The sequence below is a fragment of the Aulonocara sp. 'chitande type north' Nkhata Bay genome, linkage group LG11 (assembly GCF_057382095.1).
Source record: "Aulonocara sp. 'chitande type north' Nkhata Bay isolate Kocher_YH1m ecotype deep benthic linkage group LG11, A_spYH_male_GT1.1, whole genome shotgun sequence".
In the NCBI taxonomy this organism is placed as follows: Eukaryota; Metazoa; Chordata; class Actinopteri; order Cichliformes; family Cichlidae; genus Aulonocara; species Aulonocara sp. 'chitande type north' Nkhata Bay.
The window spans coordinates 21709773-21728406 of NC_141354.1; the positions used below are offsets into that span (position 1 = coordinate 21709773).

General features: G+C 40.6%; 2 protein-coding genes across 4 annotated transcripts in view; both read left to right on the forward strand.

The window, feature by feature from the left end:
• slc9a1a (solute carrier family 9 member A1a) overlaps positions 1–6517 on the forward strand; it is a 39690-nt gene extending 33173 nt beyond the window's left edge. For both annotated transcript variants that reach the window (XM_086311101.1, XM_086311103.1), the window contains one exon: positions 311–6517. In XM_086311101.1, coding sequence (XP_086167227.1) covers positions 311–600 — 290 coding nt within the window. In that variant the 3' untranslated portion in view covers positions 601–6517. The remainder of the gene's footprint in view (positions 1–310) is intronic.
• An 8465-nt stretch (positions 6518–14982) lies between these two features.
• The window catches only part of LOC147318916 (mannosyl-oligosaccharide 1,2-alpha-mannosidase IA), a 194157-nt gene continuing 190505 nt past the window's right edge, over positions 14983–18634 (forward strand). The window contains exon 1 of one of the 2 annotated variants that reach the window (XM_086311104.1): positions 14983–16626. In XM_086311104.1, coding sequence (XP_086167230.1) covers positions 16081–16626 — 546 coding nt within the window. In that variant the 5' untranslated portion in view covers positions 14983–16080. The remainder of the gene's footprint in view (positions 16627–18634) is intronic. The other variant, XM_086311105.1, reaches the window with a different exon arrangement.

Here is an 18634-nt window from a genome sequence, read left to right on the forward strand (position 1 = left end):
TACATGTGAGGAGTTTCAGTTTGTGTTCTTCACTTTAACTGAAAGTTGGCATGTGGTGCACCTTTAATTGATCATGACTAACTTTACCCTATTTTTTGTTACACTAGAAATAATGGGAACGGTCCTAAAGCCTGTTGTTGTGTAGTTTTGTGCAGTGATTCTGTTGCCCTTAATATTTGTTCATCTACTTGTACATCCACTGGTACTTGTTCGTGCATGCTGAAGGAATGATTGTGTGATATTATATCCCTTTTAAAGGCTGGTGAAATAAGTTGAAATCCCTCATATTCTACCTGTGTCCTGCTTATAGACCCGCAAGCCTACAGCATTAAGCCTGCATCGAACAAGGTGCCCATGATCCAGGTAGACCTGGCCTCTCCTCAGTCTCCAGACTCAGTTAATCTGTTGGATGAGTTCGGACAGGCTAACCAGCAGGAGGAGGAGGAGCAGGGCCTGATGATGAAGCCCCCGTCGAGGCCACGGGAAGCTAAAAAGCCGAGTGAAGAGGATGAAGCAAAAGATCAGCAGAGATTAATGAGGTGTCTGAGCGACCCTGGTCCCAGTGCAGACGAAGATGAGGATGGGGCCTTCCTCCCCTGAGATGACAGACTAGTTAGAGGGAAGAGGGCTGCTTCACCGCTCTGCTCTAAATTATCTCTTTGGTTCAGAAACCAACAAGCCAAAACTGCAAATGCTGTATGAACGGGAAACAAAAAGCAAAAGGAGAGTTCCTGAGAACGGCAGGGGGAAGAGTCATTAGTTTGTGATTCTCATTGCTCTTTATTTTATTAGGTAACAGTGGTAGAGCGACAGCTGGAGATGGTGGAGGGTTTTGATGAAAGTCTGAGACATTCAGGAAAGAACTATGCATTACCAAAGGTTTGGACTGTTCCAGTTTCAGACGATCTTGTTTTTACTTTAGCATCAGACTGTTTTTTTTTTCGTCTTGATGATAGTGTTGTTGTTAGTTTTATGTTTGGTCATGTTTTTACAGCTTCTGTCTTCAAAAACCACGTTCTCACTTGCTGGGTAAGCCACAAAAACGACTTCAACGTAGCTTTGACTTTTATTGCACTCGAGTTTCTCGCCGTCATTCTGTCACTTAAAGTTCCTGGGCATCCAATTGTTTAGATTGTAGCTTTTTAGAAATTTCTAGGCCTTATTTGATGTCAAACCTTTTCACTTGGTGCATTTTTAAAAATCGTATCTGTTTTTTATGACATACTTTAATTTCAGGGATGCAAACATCTGTTTGTGGGTTATGGGTTGAAAGCTGGATGTTTTTTAGTCGCTGTGTAAACCACAGTTGTTTTCCTGTCTGTTGAGCGACTTTATGGGGTCTACAACACCTACAAACCCGAAGAGTTTTACAAATTTCTTAGGCCGTAAAGCAGTACAGATGTTTTGATCTGCCAGTATACATATAAATTCTCCACCCAAGTTAAATCACATATTGTCATATCCTTTTATGTATGTTTTATTTTCAGTTAATAAGACCCTTTAAAACTCACTCAAGCATCAGTAGAGTTGTCAAAGTAGATGTTATTAATATACTGCCCATCAGCTTTCACACTCATATTTTAGACCCATATGTATTTTAAAGACCTTTAACCTTTTTTTTTGTAACTGGCCTCATTGAGAAACATTTTTGCCTCGCATTATTGTTGAGGGTATAATAGAGCTGGGCGATAGAACGATATGTATCGCGATATAACTTTTACTCGATAGAGAAATTAAGCTATCGCGATAGACCTCGCCGCTCTTGTCCTCAAAAAAAAAAAAAAAAGGTCAGCCAATCCAAATTAAGTAGCGCAGAGCCAAACCAATCACAGCCGCAGCGTCACGTCGCGTGACTTGTTACGTACAGCACAAGTGCCAAGCCGCACGTGTGTTTGTTTGGGAAGCAGCCAGCGGGTAATGGAGGAAATGAGTGTGCCGACTAGAAAAATCAACCGAGCGTGACCGAAGAGAAAACAGATGATGGTTCCAATGCCGGAGAGATTGTCAAACGGAAGAGCCATAGAAGTTCCGTAGTGTGAAGGTATTTCGGCTATTTCAAGTCTGACAAAAAACAGAGTAGCGTGCACTGTAAATTGTGCCGAAAGCAAGTCTGGAAATACAATAAACTGGTGCATGCGTCACACTGTGCGCCACGTTATTGTTTCGGTGAAATGAATTTCTACAATACTGTTACTGTTAATTCTACTCTCTGCAGTGTTTAAATGCTTACATATACACACAGTTACTGTCCCTCCACACATACGACTCGGTTCTGCTTCTATGCCCCAGCTTTGTTTACTTTTTCCCACCGAGGCTTCTAGACTTCTGATTGGCCAACATTTCGGTACGGTTAGGAATCTAGCGCCACCTGCTGCTTTGGCATGTTCATAGCAGCGTTTTCCTTCATTTCTGCCTTTATGTGTGGACGGGATTATTTTTTTAAAACGAAAACGGAAAATCTCCGTTTTCAAAAATACCCGTGTACGTGTGGACGTAGCCTCAGTCTCTGACTGGAAGCGCTAATTCGTCATTCGGCTTTTGTCAGACTAAAGTAACTGTTAAAACTGTTTGAAAAGCTAAGCTATACAACAAGGAGAGATTGAGAATTTCCTTTTAGTTCTCAGTTTATTTGATATTGACAAAAGTTAGTCAGTTTTGTCTGTTCTTCTGTAAAACAAACTAAGATTTATTTTTAGAATTAATATTTTGTTTCTAAGTGGAATTGACAATTTAGTCTGTTTCGTTTGTCCTATTTTGAAACTTAAACGCTTTAGCGGCTGCCTTTTGTGTAGTTTGCAATATTTGCCTTTATTTATCTGAAAAAGTCTCATGTTCCTTAAGTACATCTACCCTGTTGAACTTATTATGGGAAATAAATATTTAAATAAAAACAAGCTGCTGATTATTTCACATTTTACTTGTGAGCAACGGCACATTTAAATCTTACAAATATAGTTATTTGGCTTATATCGTGATAGATATCGTTATCGCCTGAAATGGAAAAAAAACAACATATCGTGATATGAAAAAATCTCATATCGCCCAGCTCTAGGGTATAACAAGAGTTGAGAATTGAGGGTTAATTTGTGCAGAAATCAGTCCATGCCTCCTAACCTTCTTTAAAAAGCTAAGACTGCAGGCATGTCATGGCAAAAAAAAAATCTAACTCTATGCAGCTCTGTAACAAATTCAGACTAAACAAAAAAGCTATATTAATGAATACCATTCATAAATTATGGCTTATACACATCATTGCTGAAGGCAAAGTTAAATCTACCCCTGGCATTAAGACAGTCTTTACACTTAACTAGAGTTTTTTGCACATCTAAGCAAGACTGAAACATTACCTGCAGGCATGAAAACTGAGTCTAGTGTTTCTTTGATATTCTTTATGGTTGAGCAGTGTGTTTGTAAAATACATCCACATCTTTTTACAGAGCTACTCAGTGATTTGGAATATATAACATTCGTTATTTAAGTTACTGATGCGATAAATTGCTGATTCCTGCTTGTCTGGTTAAATTCAATAAAAGGACAGTGGCCGATGCCACAGAGTTATTAGACGCGGGTGAAAGAACAACTCATGGGTTTAAAATCATATCGCTTGAATCGAGTGATGAATTTGGTTGTTTTCTTGGTGTAATTAACAACGGAACCCTTTTCAAGGTTCTTAAACCACAAACCTCACGTTACACCCGAGGAAAGAATAGAAGCGCCTGACTGTCCTTAGCTCCTCCTCCCATCATCTGCAAATTTCTAGACGTGGTTACTGTAGCAGGGGATCACATGCACTCATCTGAATGCGTGTGAAAGGGAGTAAATCTCAGCATAGCTACACCATTGCAGTTGAGTTTGGTTGTCTAAAATCAGTTACAGCTCACAGACCTTTAAACATCTCATTTCCCTGTTTCCTGACTAAATTGAATTTCCCTTTGCTCTGAAATGTCAGCATGTCTGTTAGACTATCAGGAGATATGTGGTGAAAATGTCAACAAGGATGTGGTCAAAGACCAAAGAATTGTACCAGAACCTGACTTGCAGAACAACCCTCCAACCTCCTCTTTTTAAAGTTCCCTTAAAGGCTGTAATATTTACACGCAGCTTTTATGGCCGTCTAAATTGGCGTTGAACTGAAATTGCTGAAATCCTGAGAGCAGTTTCTCTACATCTCTTTATCATCGTCCCAGGTGATCTAAGTTTTAGCAACTTGAAGGCACTTTGCTCTTAACCCTTTAATGCTTTGCAGAATCTGACTATTAGATTTTAGGAAAGTTGCAGCAAGTAATACATTTCTAAAAGGACTCCTACTTATTAGTATGTTTAACTGTTTAGATGCAAAGCAGGTCCCAGTGTTCAAATTCTGTCCAATTACAACACGCTCACAATACCTGTGCATGTGCTCAAGCAGAGGGAAGCCAAAGGAGGCACATTTAGATTAAAGCAGTTCCTATAACAAGACGCCACATCGTTAATTTTTATATTGTATTGTTATGTTATTCCAAAGAGTTGAATTTCTCCAAAAAAGGAAAAAAGAAAAAAGAGAGAAACCTTTATTTTTCATACCAAATGCATATTTTGGGCAAACGTTATCACACTCCATGGAGGGTAATGTTTGGTGCAGAAAACTTTAAACAGAAGCCATACAGCCTATAGAAGAACCTATTTTATTGTAACCATATATATTACAAAACGTCATGTAATGATCACTCTTGCCTTTGTTTTGCTTGTTGCACGAACAAAAAAACAAAAGCCTTTTAAAGTTAAACTGCCTGTTTTCTTCATACATTCTTCACATTTTTGCTTCTTGCTCACTGAATGTTTTTCTAAATCGATCATCAAGCGGTGCGAGAGCAGAGCCGGATGTTTGGGATCGGTACCATTTGTTCTTGTCAGCAAGTTTATGCAGAAACTACAAAGCGAAACTTAATCACACTTCATGCAAAGAGTTGGAGTGTGTACAAAATAGAAGTGATTGTAAAAGTTTGGTGAGGATCGGGATCGTTGTTGGGTAATCCATCTTTGTTCTTTGCAGAAGATGTGCTGTCTGAGTGTCCTTCTAGATTTAAGTTGTGATGTTGAATTTACAGAATCAACGGCGTTGGCTCGCCGGTGTTGATTTCATCTTTTTGTTTTCTTGTCATATTTCTGTGTTCATTGAAACACACCATGTGCTTTATTTGTTCTTTCATTTCTTTTAAAGCGTTGTTTTTATGAGCTTATTCCAGTGTGAAAGTTTTTATTGTAAGTATTGTATCTGATGTTGTGCACTGCGTCATTTCATGTGCTTTTCAGAAGGCTGTACTGTGCGTTTTCTCCATCTTATGTTTACGTTTACCAGGAGTTTGGAAGCATTTGTCATCTGTGCTTTGAAAGGTGGAGTTCAAGCTTTACAGAGTAGAAATGGACTGACTTGCTTCAAAGTATAAGTAAAGCTTTATTACTCACTCGGTGTTCCAACCAACAATCAACCAAATTAACCTAAAGTAGCTTTTGCATGCTTTTTTTCCCCTGAATAGTTTTGTGTTTTCCTTGATCTCCAGGCAGCTATCGTTTTCTGTTCATTGACTACAATATCTCAAATCTCTGTGAAATCTTCAGCTCAGTCACTCCAAAGGTTCAAGTCAGCATCTGCATCTGATAGATTTTTGAAATGCACTAATATAGTGGAGATTCCTCCCATTCAACATATCTGTTGGGTCTTATGTTAGTATTGATGGATATTAATGAAGATTTGACAAGAAAGGGCAGCACAATAAGTGTAAGCACTAATTTGGTTATGACTACATGGGCTAAGACATGCTAAAACACTGGCCGTCGAAGTACTCCTAACATTTCACCAGCTGGGCAGTATGAGGCTAATGATTATTAAAGGCAGTAATCTGAGAATGACACACATGTTTATATCAGCACTGTAATGACATCCAGTGGCATTACATCGCCATCCAAAGACTGTTTCCGTCTTCATTCGTGTTTACTAGGCTCTGTTGTGTGTCACTATTTAATGCTGAGCACTTTAGTCAAGCGGTACCTTTATCTTTTAACACAAACGTTACAGACGGAGCAATAATGATAGTGATGGATTGTACACGCTGTGTGCGATTGTCAGCCGAAACGTCACAGGATAAAGGAATGTACTTCTTGAAGGGCCTTATTATCAGGCATGGGTTTGATGTTCTTAGTCGTAAAGCAGAGAAGCTGGAAACGGTGGATTATAGTTCCCTTTTAATTCATTTGTTTATTTTGTGTCAGTCATTTGTTTGTTTTCAAATGGAATTTTTGCGTTGATTAAAGGTTATTTTTAATTTTATATACATATGAATGATAATATAGAAAAATATAGAATAGCAGATTTTATTATATGATGTACAAATCTGAATCTTAAGGATGTCATGTGTGCACTTTCTTGTTGAATAATCTATAGCTTTCAGCATTCCATTGTAATGACCTGTAAAACTAACAACTGGTAATAAAACCACATCTGAAAGTATATCTGAGATTAAAGGTTTACTTTATGACACACCTGAGTCTGACTCATTATTTAAAGAGTTGTTTTGTTTCCTGAACTGTTGGTACAAGGTAGGTTGGATCCCTGCATCGTTCATTTATGCCACATTCTGACCCTACCGTCCCAATGTCACAGAACACACTGAGACTTGTTAGATCAGGCAACGTTTTTCTGATGAACCCATGTGAATCATTGCTTCAGTTTCCTGTTGTCACCTAACATGCTTTTCTGCACACCTTAGTTGCCACAAGTGGTTTTTTGAGTTCAAAGCAGTCCAGCCATTCTCCTCTGACCTCTGACATGAACCAATACCAAATATAAGTGACTCAAAAAGTTCTGCTTGTTTGATCTTTACTTAAAGTTTAGCTCTCTGAACGAGAAGACATGAAAGTGGATTCGCTGTCATCTGATGTTTGTTTGCTTTCTGAGCAAAAGAATTATTACATCATTGCTCTGCACTGCTGCGATACATTAAAAAATAAGAACTTGACGAATATATTTAAATACTAATACAGTGTTTATTTCTGAATTTCTGCCTGTTATATTGGACTATAATTATTGAGGAGCCAATGCACAAATAGAATCTGAAGTCTTGATTTCATAAATGCATCTTCTTATTCATCTGGTTTGTAAAGCCTTAACCTGCAAATTTCAATCAGCAATGACAGATGAGTGCAGTGGATTAAAATCCTTCTAAAATGTAGTGGATAAGTCATAAGCTGAAGTTATTCCAATCAAGTAAAACTGCCACAAAAATACAACGGCTACTGAAGCAATTGTGTGAAAGGGATCAACATAACTCCCTGGATGGATCATTACACTAGTTTGAACGTGCAATAACCTTTTTTAGCCAGAAGGGGAGTCCGCTTCATCTTATAATTAAAATAAAGTCAGACAGCAGTCAGACCAAACACTGTCCCAAAAGTAAAATATTAAAGGGATGAGTTGGATTTATATATCTTGGAGACATTTTATAATTGGATGCTGAGTCTAATAAACTCGGAATGAACTGTCTGCCTTGTTAAAACGTAAGGGTATTACTCGGGTTGGCAGTGCTGCAGCTTGCTGGGAGATCCAGAGAGAAAGCTGCAGCCGCTGTAGCGATAGTTTGTTTATTCCGTCTTTATATCTGTTAAATGGAAAATCACAATGACTCGTGTGCTTCTTAACTAGCTTGGCCTGACAAACACATTTACTCTGTAATACTTGCAGAATGGATATGCTCTGTTTATCATAACCACCCATTAAAATTGATGGCATTTGTCGCATTCTATCAATTTTCAGCAGAGACGCTTGGTTGCCAAGTTAATTTTACATCTGAAGAGTCTGATTTGAGACTCCAATTACTGTAACTTTTGTTGGCTTAAAAATCCTCTTTGTATTTAAATTTGCCGGCATTTAGCTGAAACTCATCCAGAGGAATTAATGGTCAGTCAACAATAAGATACGCTTGAATTCCCAGATCACTGATATTACAAACAAACAAGAGTTGAGCTCTTCTGTCCAAAGAATCAGTGACGTAAAAGAAACCGAAGGATGATGTGTGTGGAGCAAATAACAGTGAATTGTCTGGACCTTGAGGTACGTAAAAGACGTAAAAACAAACTGATCACTTGTATGTAAGAGAAAACTTTCATACAAGTCTTTAAAAAATGTGTCTCCAGTTCCAGCTTTAGAGCCAGGTTGCCAAATGCTTAAACATCCATGCCAGTGGAGCCAGTTGCTTTTGTTACTGGGCAAACCAAGACTAGATGTTTCCAGCTGCTTGTGCACAGCTGAACTAAACCTTCACCGGTGAGTATGTATGGTTTCCAAATGGTGAACAATTTAAAGCCAGGGCATCAGACTTCATCTAACCCCTTTTTGATCTAAACTACTCCAGCAAAACCATTTCACCATAACCAGTAAAAAATAAAAACATAATAAATACAGCAGAAGTCTTGAGCCAGCCTTCATTTCTTTGCTTTTCAAGTTTTTTTTATTTATTTATTTTTTTCATTTTAAGTCCAGTCAGTGGCGTGTACCTGACCATTTTCAAAGGAATGCCTTTTGTTTGTTTGAATCACACCATTTAACATTGAATTATAAATTATCCAAGCATATAAAAGGAACCTTGATCCAGATACACAAACCACACAACTTAAAAAGAATCACTTTTGTCACAAAAATACTTATTTTTTTCCCATTTCCTTTGGTGAATTTATGAAAAAGGACAAAGTTAACACATTTTGACAGGCATAAAATTGCATTGTTGCACTGATTCCAAAAGAGCTATTAGCTGAAAGTTTAGGATTTTCTTGGCTTGGTGATAAAAATTTGAGTAAACTGGACAAGTGGAGGTCAAAAGGACAAGTGGCATGTCTATAACTTATCTACAGCAGATGAAAAGCACCTGAAAGCCATGTTCTTAAGGGGAAAAATCTATCCAAGTACTGGAGCAATGAATTTGGTGTTGGGGATCTGAAATGTTAAAATTGGGGGAATTGTGATCAGAGAAAAATACCATCAGATTTTCATCCTTCATCTAACACCATCTGAAAAGTGTCTGATCGTCAGCAGCTTCATTTTTCAGCATGGCAGTGATCCCAAACACATTACCAGTGCATCCCGGGATAAAAAAACACAATGGAATATTGGAATCAGGCATGGATTGGCCTCCCCAGAGCCTGAACCTTAACATTACTTAAACAGTGTGTCATCATATTTACAGAGAATGCAACAAAAGCAGCCAACATCCAAAGAAGAGCTTTGAATGTCCTTCAGGAAACCTTGAGAACCGAAGACTACTAAAAGACTGACATCTTATTGCAATCTGTCCAAGAGAGTTCAGGCTGTGATGAAGGTTTTTATGCCAAATATTTACTTTCAAGCTCAAGAGAACAGTACAGTCCCTTATTTTGACTTACATACTGTATTTCCATGCATATTTACATATGTCTCAATAAGGTGTTGCACCAATAAACCAATACATATAAAGATAGGACACATATGGTTTTGTTACGTCCGAGTGTTTTTTTCATTTTTGAGCATGACAGCACGATGATTTCATTTTCCTCATCTTAACTCATCTTCTGCCTGCCAGCTTTCACATCAAATGCAACTTTCCAGTAAAAACAATAAATAAAAATAGTTTAAGTGAAGCTGAATGCAAAATGAAGTACCCGCTGTTTGTGGCTCTGACTTCCCAGGTCATTTTAGCAGTGGATTAAACACACACTTAACTGCCAAATACCAGATATGTAATAGCCCGCCCCGCTGCTGCAACATTTACATGTGGAGTGTGAAATAAGCCTGAAAGCTTTTCAGATGGATTTGTCCAAGTGTTTATTTATTTCTAGTTAAATCACTGTGTCTAATTCGCCTGTCAACTGGGTTCCCGTCATCGAGGAGCCAGTCAAATTGGTCTTGTTTGCATGAGGGCTCTTCTGTTTATTTTCCCCTGATTGCTCTTTAATGCTCGGAGTGGATGCTCTTTACATGGAATGATTTGGTTTGTTTTTAATATTGGACTCACCTGACCCTCTGTCGCATCAGAATGCGCATTCAAAGGGGACACACCTGAGCGTTTTTATGACTGACAGGGAGAGGTAGTTTCGCTGTTAAACGTGAGCGTGCAGTCTGCATGCTTTATGCGAACCTACCAGCAGATGGCGCAATATGCACGTCAAATTACTAAAGTTCCTCACAAGCGACGCCTTCACTGATCGAGCTTCGACTTTTTTCACTTTCCCTGCTGGAATGGTTTGTATGCTGAAAGCACGCTGACATGTTTAATTGGCGTGTTGGGGAGGGAGTCAGACTTTGTGTGGCCCCATTCCATCAGCTTAATGGTGTGTTTGCTATTGCTTTCCCTCTCATTTACATGGCCCATATACCACATCTAATGTATGGCTAAATTGTTGTGTTTAGGCAGTAAAAACCCTGAACCCTCGCACCGATGTGAGCCTCACAAGCGAATGTTCTGGTTTTTGGGCTGCTGTGCTTTGAAAATATTTTGTTACACAACAAGAAATGTTTTGATTATGAGTGTGGCGGAGAAGGGTCACTCGAGGGCCGCATGCACACAGCAGTTTGCTGTTTGTTTTCTCTATAAAAGGAACGGACAAATATAACTGCAGCAAGGCAATAATGCTGAGCTTATTGTTCCACTGATTCTATTTGTTGTACTGAGTTGTGCTCAGTTTATGACGTGCATGAGATGCGGCATGATAGCTGTTGTACACACAGTGAGCAAAAGTGCATGCAGCGCTGATGGAACATATTTATATTTGGGTTTTGTTTTTTATTTAGCTCTGTATTGAAACTATGCTTAATCTGGGATTTCCCATCATATATATAATATATAATAATTTTCATCCACAGCATTTATTTGCAGATTCAGATAAAGAAGCTCTCTTATGTATTAAAATTAGACCCGCTTCAGCAAACTAAATTCAAATCTTACTTATACATTGCTGACCAAATTTAAATGCAAGCAAGAAAACATGCAAATTTTAGAAATCTTTTATTTAAAACCAAAAATGATGTTGTTTTATTAACAATAAGCTGAATTCGTGTTTTTATACTCAAACACTGGACTTTTCTGAGAAGTCTGGAATTAACCCAGCGTAACATTCAACCATCAAACTAATTTTAAGTAGTAAACAAATGTAATTTGGCATTTTCATTAAAAAGATTTTTTGTAACTACTTTTCAGTAAAATTGAAAATTCATGGATAACATTATGTTATAATTTGCTTATATTACTGTGATTGACACTGGTCCAGCTAGTACCTAAGTGAATGATGATTAGAGTACTTCTTCTACTGCTGCAGTTCCAGAAACTCTGTCTGTAATGAGATGATCCAGAGTTTTTGCTACTGAGGTGCCAGAGTTGCATCTTTTCTGCCTAGAAAAGTTTACAGCAGGGTTCATATCTACGCATTGCTTCGTCAGGCCTTGTATAAGTCTAACATCACGCACAGGGGTCGGCACTCCATCCCCAAAATTGATTTCTGATATTCGTGGCTTAACATCAAGGATCCTGCCAGGCCACGATTCCCAGTGTCAGTGAATGCTTTCCAGCAGCGCACAGAGAAAAAAATAGCAGGCAGACATGGTGACATTATTAATCCAGACACACTGGCACGCGCTAACACATCTCTGCCTGCTGTTTCGTGTATTGGAATGAGCGGAAAACAGAGATGGACTTTTTCATTGGCATCTTGTTTGATGAATAAAACATCAGGGGTGGGCTAGGACAGAACTGAATGGTTGAATGCAGGAACACTTTAAAGACAGCCAGCTGGTTCTGCATATTTTCTGCATACGTTGTGACAAAACCAGTGTGATTATTTCCAAAATCCCAATTCTCTGTGACTAAACTAGCCTTTTCTTTGAGCGTGAGATACTTCCTTACTGTACATCTTTCTATCTCTGTCATCGTTATCCAAGCCGATTTAGAGCTGATAAGAGGGCACAAAATCACAGCGTCTTCTCCCTAATGCATTCTGTTTGGGGAAAGGCTTCCCAACTGATAAACCGTGATTTAGCCTGATAACAAAGCCGAGCAAAGGGAGGCATTCCTATTAACCACATCCAAACAACATCATGTGCAACCCCCAGATTTCCCTCACCGGGCTTTTAAATTATGTTTGTACATAAAGGATCAGTGTGTTCAGCTCTGAGCTGATGTGGATGCTGTTGGAGTGTTTGTGCGGCACCAAGGGCTGCATGAGGAACAGTGAAAAGCCACCAAAGGAAAAAAAAACAACACATTTCAACCTGGAAATAAAATAAAAAAAACACCATCCAGACAACAGCAGTTGGTTTCAGGGGTGAGAGGGAATGCAAACTATACAAGAAATGGCCTTTGTGGGAGCCATTTGCTTGTATAAACCATTTATTGTTGTTGAAAAATGCCTGTGCTCAGGTTTCACCCTCGCCTGTTGGTAGTAGCGGGACTGTATTGCCTCACCCATCTATCCTAGTGATAAACTAGGCTGTCACTGGCCAGAGCGGCTTCATGCAAGCTCAATGACTGGACTCATGTATAACGTGGCCTCCTGAGAAACCCTGACTTGATGTGTCTATTAAGTTGTTTTAAAAAGGTGGCGGTTTATTTTTTGGGAATCAACCTGAACGTGGTGATAGTTTGCTCATGCTAAAAAGCAAAGATCATTCTTTACTAGACAGTCACTTCCCTTGGGATTTTACCTACGGCATCTCCACCTTTTAACCGTTTAATCTTAAAACATATAATTTAACTAGTAAATGATAGATAATACAAACTGGGCATCGTAACTTTACAGCACAGCTGTTGTTAGATTTCCAGATATTCCATTGCCTAACAAAGAGTGATAAAAAGATTCAAGCCTCATTATGCACAAACGCTGAGCCATCATAAAGCCCCCGCCTTTGACGACAAACTGTCCTTTTGTCAGTGATGAAGGCCACAAAACGCTTCATAGATTTACCTACTCTCTGAGGAAATGGTCCTGGATCAAAAACTAAAAAGGATAATTCAACAGTTCTCTTTTTTCTGTTCTTTAGATTACAGAGGATCAGCATTCGGACTCAATTAGGCTCTGGTGAAAGATGGCTTAAAAGAGAAAACATGGGGTCAAATGCACTACAGATGACCTTGAAATGAGGTCATCGCTCTATATGCATCTGACAATGACAACACAAGAGTCTGTGGGAGGTTCTAATAATGAACTGGGAAACGTTTTAGGAGGAAATATTGAAAATATCTAGTCTTATTAATCTAACAACAGAGGAGGAAGCAGATGGAAAACCACAGGAAGAGCTGTGGTTAAAGTTCACCAGAGGTCATCAGATATCACACGCAATGCCAAGAATATGAGTGACACCTACTGCCACCATTAAATCCATTGATTTAAAGAATATCCAGAGGCGACTTTTGGACAGCAAAATGAAAACAACCTCCCTGGAGGCCTTTTGTGGGTCGTGAGTAGCGTCCTTAATTGATTTTCAGACCAATATTGAAACCGATCAGGCCTTTGTTTTCTCATTTCTGCTTCCAGGGGCATTAGCCCAATAGTGCGGCGCAGGCTCTTCAGTAATGGTCGACTCATTCGCCCATCTATCTTATTTAAAGCTGAGAAAACTCTGTGCTTACAGTTCAGCTTTTAATTTGCTTATGTGAACATAATTTAAGCACGCTTTTCAAACTTTGTTCAAAAGCACACCCGAGTCAAAGCGTTAAATTTGAACTCGCTTCAACTAAGAATCTATCAAAGTTAAACCCTCCTCACTGCCTTTTATTTGAGCTTTTAAACACACTGGGCTGATGCCTTCTCCTGCATGGATCTGTTGATGTACACACTGAAAGCTCCAGAAAAAAAGCTATGAAAAAGATTGGTTCACTTAGCTGGAAATCATTGATATTAATTATTATGTGCAAATACACAAAATTCCATATTTAACCAAAATTATTAGGCTATTTGTAATAAATTGTATTCTCTAAGTAACAGGATGAGCTGACAAGAGTACAGAAGTGCTTTAGAGAAAGCTGAATCAGGGTCAGGTTTTGCAGCAGCACAGATACATTAGAGGGAATGAAAAAAACTAAACAAAACCAGCGTGGGGAATAGATAAAATGTATTGCATTCTATAGACCTCGTGTGTTTTGCAAGATTTCACAAAAAATATGAGCTAGTTATGGATGTAAAAAAAAGTTATTTATAGGGAACAGATAACTTATCCTGAAGAAAATAATAAATCCGAATGAATAGTTGACTGTTATCCATCCAGTAGATAATGGATCCATTTGGACTGGGCTCAAATGAAGGGTTCAAAACCTCCAAGAAGATGCGTCATGTCCTGCTATCAAAGAGCTGGACGCCAGAAATTCATTAAAATCATCTTTTGCAACCAGCTAACATGATTTTATTGTTATTTTTTTAAACTCTGGATAGAAAAAAATATGTGATTAATTGAAACAAATCTTTTCAAATCCGGGGTAAGTGCTTTCAAAACAAATGAACTTGGGACCCTAATTAATACTCAATAACAAATCCTCCTGTGGATAAAGGATCAATTCTGAGGAACGTGTTGAGTAAAAATAACTCATCAGGTGGAGGGTTTCAGGTTTCATTCATGGACAATGAAAACAAATTTGAACAAAAAATAAATAAATCTTATCTTCCAACATGCACAGAGCCCACTGAGTAATCACTGACTCTCTCTTGTTTTGTGGGTGTGTGTGTGTCCTTCTTAATTGCTGTTGATATCTGCTGCAGATATATCCATCCTCTTCAGCTTTTCAAGGATTTCCTCGTGGGCGTGTGTGTGTATGTGTGTGTGGATGCTTTCCTAACGTACAGGGCCACACAGACCCCTCTCCCTTTGTCCAAACGGCTTAACTGTGTTTTGATAAGCTGTTGTGAATTTCCATCAAGAAATCCGACCAGCCCACTGGATTGTCGAGCAGCGGACCGTTTCCCCCTCCTCCTCTTCCTCCTCCTGCCTGCACTATATGTTACATTTCCAGCTCTCTCCTCTCGCTTTTTTTACGCAAGCGTGGACGTCCACGGCACGGCGACACAAGTGCGCACCACAAGCGAGGGAGAGCGAGAGCTAGGCTCAGGCTCGGCGGGCGGACGTTGGCCGGGTATTGGAGAGACGACGCGGCGGGGGTGTCTGTCTTTGTTGGGAACCGGAGGACTGGACGGTGGATTTGTTTATTCTCCGGATTTTGGATCGTGGGGGGGCTAGGATAACTTCGCACGGGACAAAACCCGCCTTCTTTCATGTCATCCGGCGATTTGTTTCGCCCGGCGTGTTGACGCCAGTGAGAGGGGGAAAGAAGAAGAGGGGAAAACGGGAGCACGGAGGAGCGCATCTGACAGACGAGCGGCAGGAATACACACGCGTTCCCGTGCACCAGCTGCACCAGCACAGACGCTAACGACATCGGCTCGTGATTCTGAAACGTGTTTTAAGGAGCTTGTGATGCGGCAACGTGGGTCGGTGTGAGCGGGGACGAGGGAACGATGCTGTGCCGTTCGCTCGAGGCTGTGCACCGTAGGGCAGCGTGTTATTGATGATCTGCACGGCGTGGAAAAATGCATCGAGTCGCAACTTTGTTCAGGGGTCTGACACACAATCATCTCCTTTAAAAGTGCATTTATATGTTCCCATGGCGTGCGCTGTTTCCATGAATATAGCTTAGTGTTTCAGTGAACGCCTGTGCCATTTGTTCATCATCCCGGAAGCCCTGTGCTGTTTATGCTTTTAATTTTTTTAGACCCTGCATCCTGCAGTGTGTTGATGCCGGCGGGTTGCGTTATATAGATGAACATCTTCAGATTCGTGTTGCCAAATGATTGGTAGGCTGAATTGTGAATGTGGGCAGGCCTAACCTTCGCTTTATGCAGATCAAATCGATAGCGAGATAAAGACTGCTCTGGCAAGCTCTTTATGCCACTCTGCAAGTGTCACGGGGGGTGTGTTTGGAGTCCCGCATTTTGAGTTTTTACGCAAGCCTCGGGGCAGCAGGGAAGCTGCTCAGTGGAGTGGAAACTGTCAAAACACTGTCTCGGCTGTAAGGCAACGTCTCAAGAAAACTTTCAATGGTTTTCCGAAAGTTGCCCGGTGTCTCGGCATCGGGCATGGGTCTGCGCCTGTCCCAGAAATTCATGTTTCTGCTCTTTCTCTCGGGTTTGGTAACACTGTGTTTTGGGGCCCTCTTCTTTTTGCCCGACTCTGTCCGACTAAAACGCATTTTTCTGTCCAAGACAGAGATCCAGCCAGTCACCGTTGGCTCCGGCTCAGAGAACGATGTCAGGGAGCACTTAAAAAGACCCAAAGACCAGGGCATGACCTCGGCTAAAGGAGAGGCTGGCATCAAGCTGAAAAGTCAGAGCCGCAAACCCCCAGTCTCCTACGAGGCGACCGAGGTCCGGCTCGCCGGGGGCAAAGCGCAGGAGGATCTGAACCTCTCCAGGTCTAAGACAGAGTCCGCGTCAGAGAAAGTGACATCCTCTAACCACGGTGCCAACTCGGATACTTTTAGTTACAAGAAGTTCAGAAGGTGTTTGTTCAAACCCCCGCTGGGAAGAGACAGCGGCAGACCGGCCGACCCGCAGACCAACGAGCGCCGGGAGAAAGTCAAAGAGGTAAGGAAGCCACTGTGACTTTGCTGCCGGAACATCAAGTTCAATGTTCCTGCAAGAGGTGGATGACTGGCACGTGATAGGCACAAGTACAACATAGGCTGTGTTGAGATATGAGAAGTAAACCTAACGGGAAAAAACAAAGCAATACATTTAGGGGGGAAATGGAGGCCAGATATAATCCAAGATAACGCCTAATCTATCAGATAGACCGAACAGGCTGCAAGCAATACTTTTGTGTTTATGTGGCTTTATCTGTTTTTAATGTTGCTTTTGAATGGGAGCTTTTTCATGCTGTCAAAACACAACAGACTAACACAGCAGATAAATGGCAGTCTGCTTTTACGTGGAAAAAACAGGCGTTCACTCTTGAAAGAAGTAATTATATTTACAATGTTTAATCTGACTTGCCCGAATTTGGCGCACAATACAGGCAGAAGCAGTGTGGCTGTTGTTTACTGAGCTGCTGTCCAACAGCCAAAATAAAGCCCTTTTCAGTCATGTTATTTGTCTAAATTTACCCAACGCCTTTGACTATGTAGTTTAATTCCTGCTGGAGTTCTATTAATAAAGACAGAAAGCGGTTTCTGGACTAATGATGGACTTAATGGTCTCCCGTTTGTGCACAAAACTAGAATAGCAGGGGAACATAGCATCTTTTTGAAATATATATATATTTCTTATTAAACAATTATTTCATTTGCCCATGTGACAGTCCTTAAATTAGCTGTGGCACCTCTGTATCTGCCTCACACAATCAAGCAAATGATAGGAGTGCGTGCAGCTTCTCTTTGGCCAGGAGCTCTCCAAGCTGTGTGCCAGCCTTTGTTGAGCCCTATGGGTCCAATAAGGGCTCTAGAGTGGGAGCGTCTGAGGATTCACACATCTGTACCCACTCAAGGCAAGAGAGGCTGGTGATGAGGGGAAAGAGTAGTAGGAATGGGAAGGTGGGATGTGTTGGGAGTAATCGCTGGCCAGAGTGTTACAGATAGGTTTCAGCCTCGGTATGTGACACTCATAAGTATTGTTGTCACTCTCGCTTCCAGCTTGGTGTCACCCTCGCACGCTGCTCACATGCCTTTCATACCCAGAGGTGATGTGCTCCATAATGACTGAGGCGTCAGAGAACGGAGGGTGATTTGCCCTCATGCACTGAGCTCTCACTGACTCATAGCTCCTCCTTTTTGATGCTCTCTCAAGTGAATGTCAGTGTGACTTTGCTTGCCTGGTGCGTTCAGCTGAGCTCTGCAAAATTCATGCCACGGGGTCGGAATCGTTGGAGGAAAAGTTATTTTCCACCACGCCCTCCACACCCACTTATTGTTGTGGAATATTCATCTTGTTTCCGATAAACCGAGACGTTTATCAAAGTGCTGAAGAGCAGACGTCAGCCGTGCTCACTTGCATTGTATGCTTTCAGGTCTGCGTGCTTGGCCAAATTTATGTTTTTGCTATTTGCTGTTGTTGTTGCTGCAGTTCCCATCACCTCAAGCCTGCTGGCAGTGCTGCAAACGGCTTCTTTTTTTTGTTTTGTGTGCTCTTGTTTAGTTTTTGGGGTTTTTGTTTCCTGGAGGCTCACATACACCCTGCCAACACAGGCTGACACATTGTGAACCTGTGTTTTGTCCAGGTTCACAGATGCAAAATCAAAAAGCAACTGTAACAATAAAACTGACATGTTTTGATGCTTTCTCTCTCTCTTTTTTTTTGTATTTCTAATGTGTCTTTCTGTGAAGCTGGATCTGTCATTCAGAATACATGTTTGCTTTTTGTTTGCTGCCAGTCGTCTAAACTCACAATGTGGTCTACATCCCTGCAAAAGCACTCCCTTTTTTCACTGTAATGGAATGCAGAGAGAGGGTATCCCCCTCCCAAAGCTAACAAAAAGGCTCTGGTCCAGCCCACTGAGTGCCTCAATGCCCAAACTGTGAATGGGCATCGTTTTTCTTAAATGCCAACAACTAGAAAGCAGACTCCCCACCTTCTTCCACTGTGTGTATGCGTCCACTGG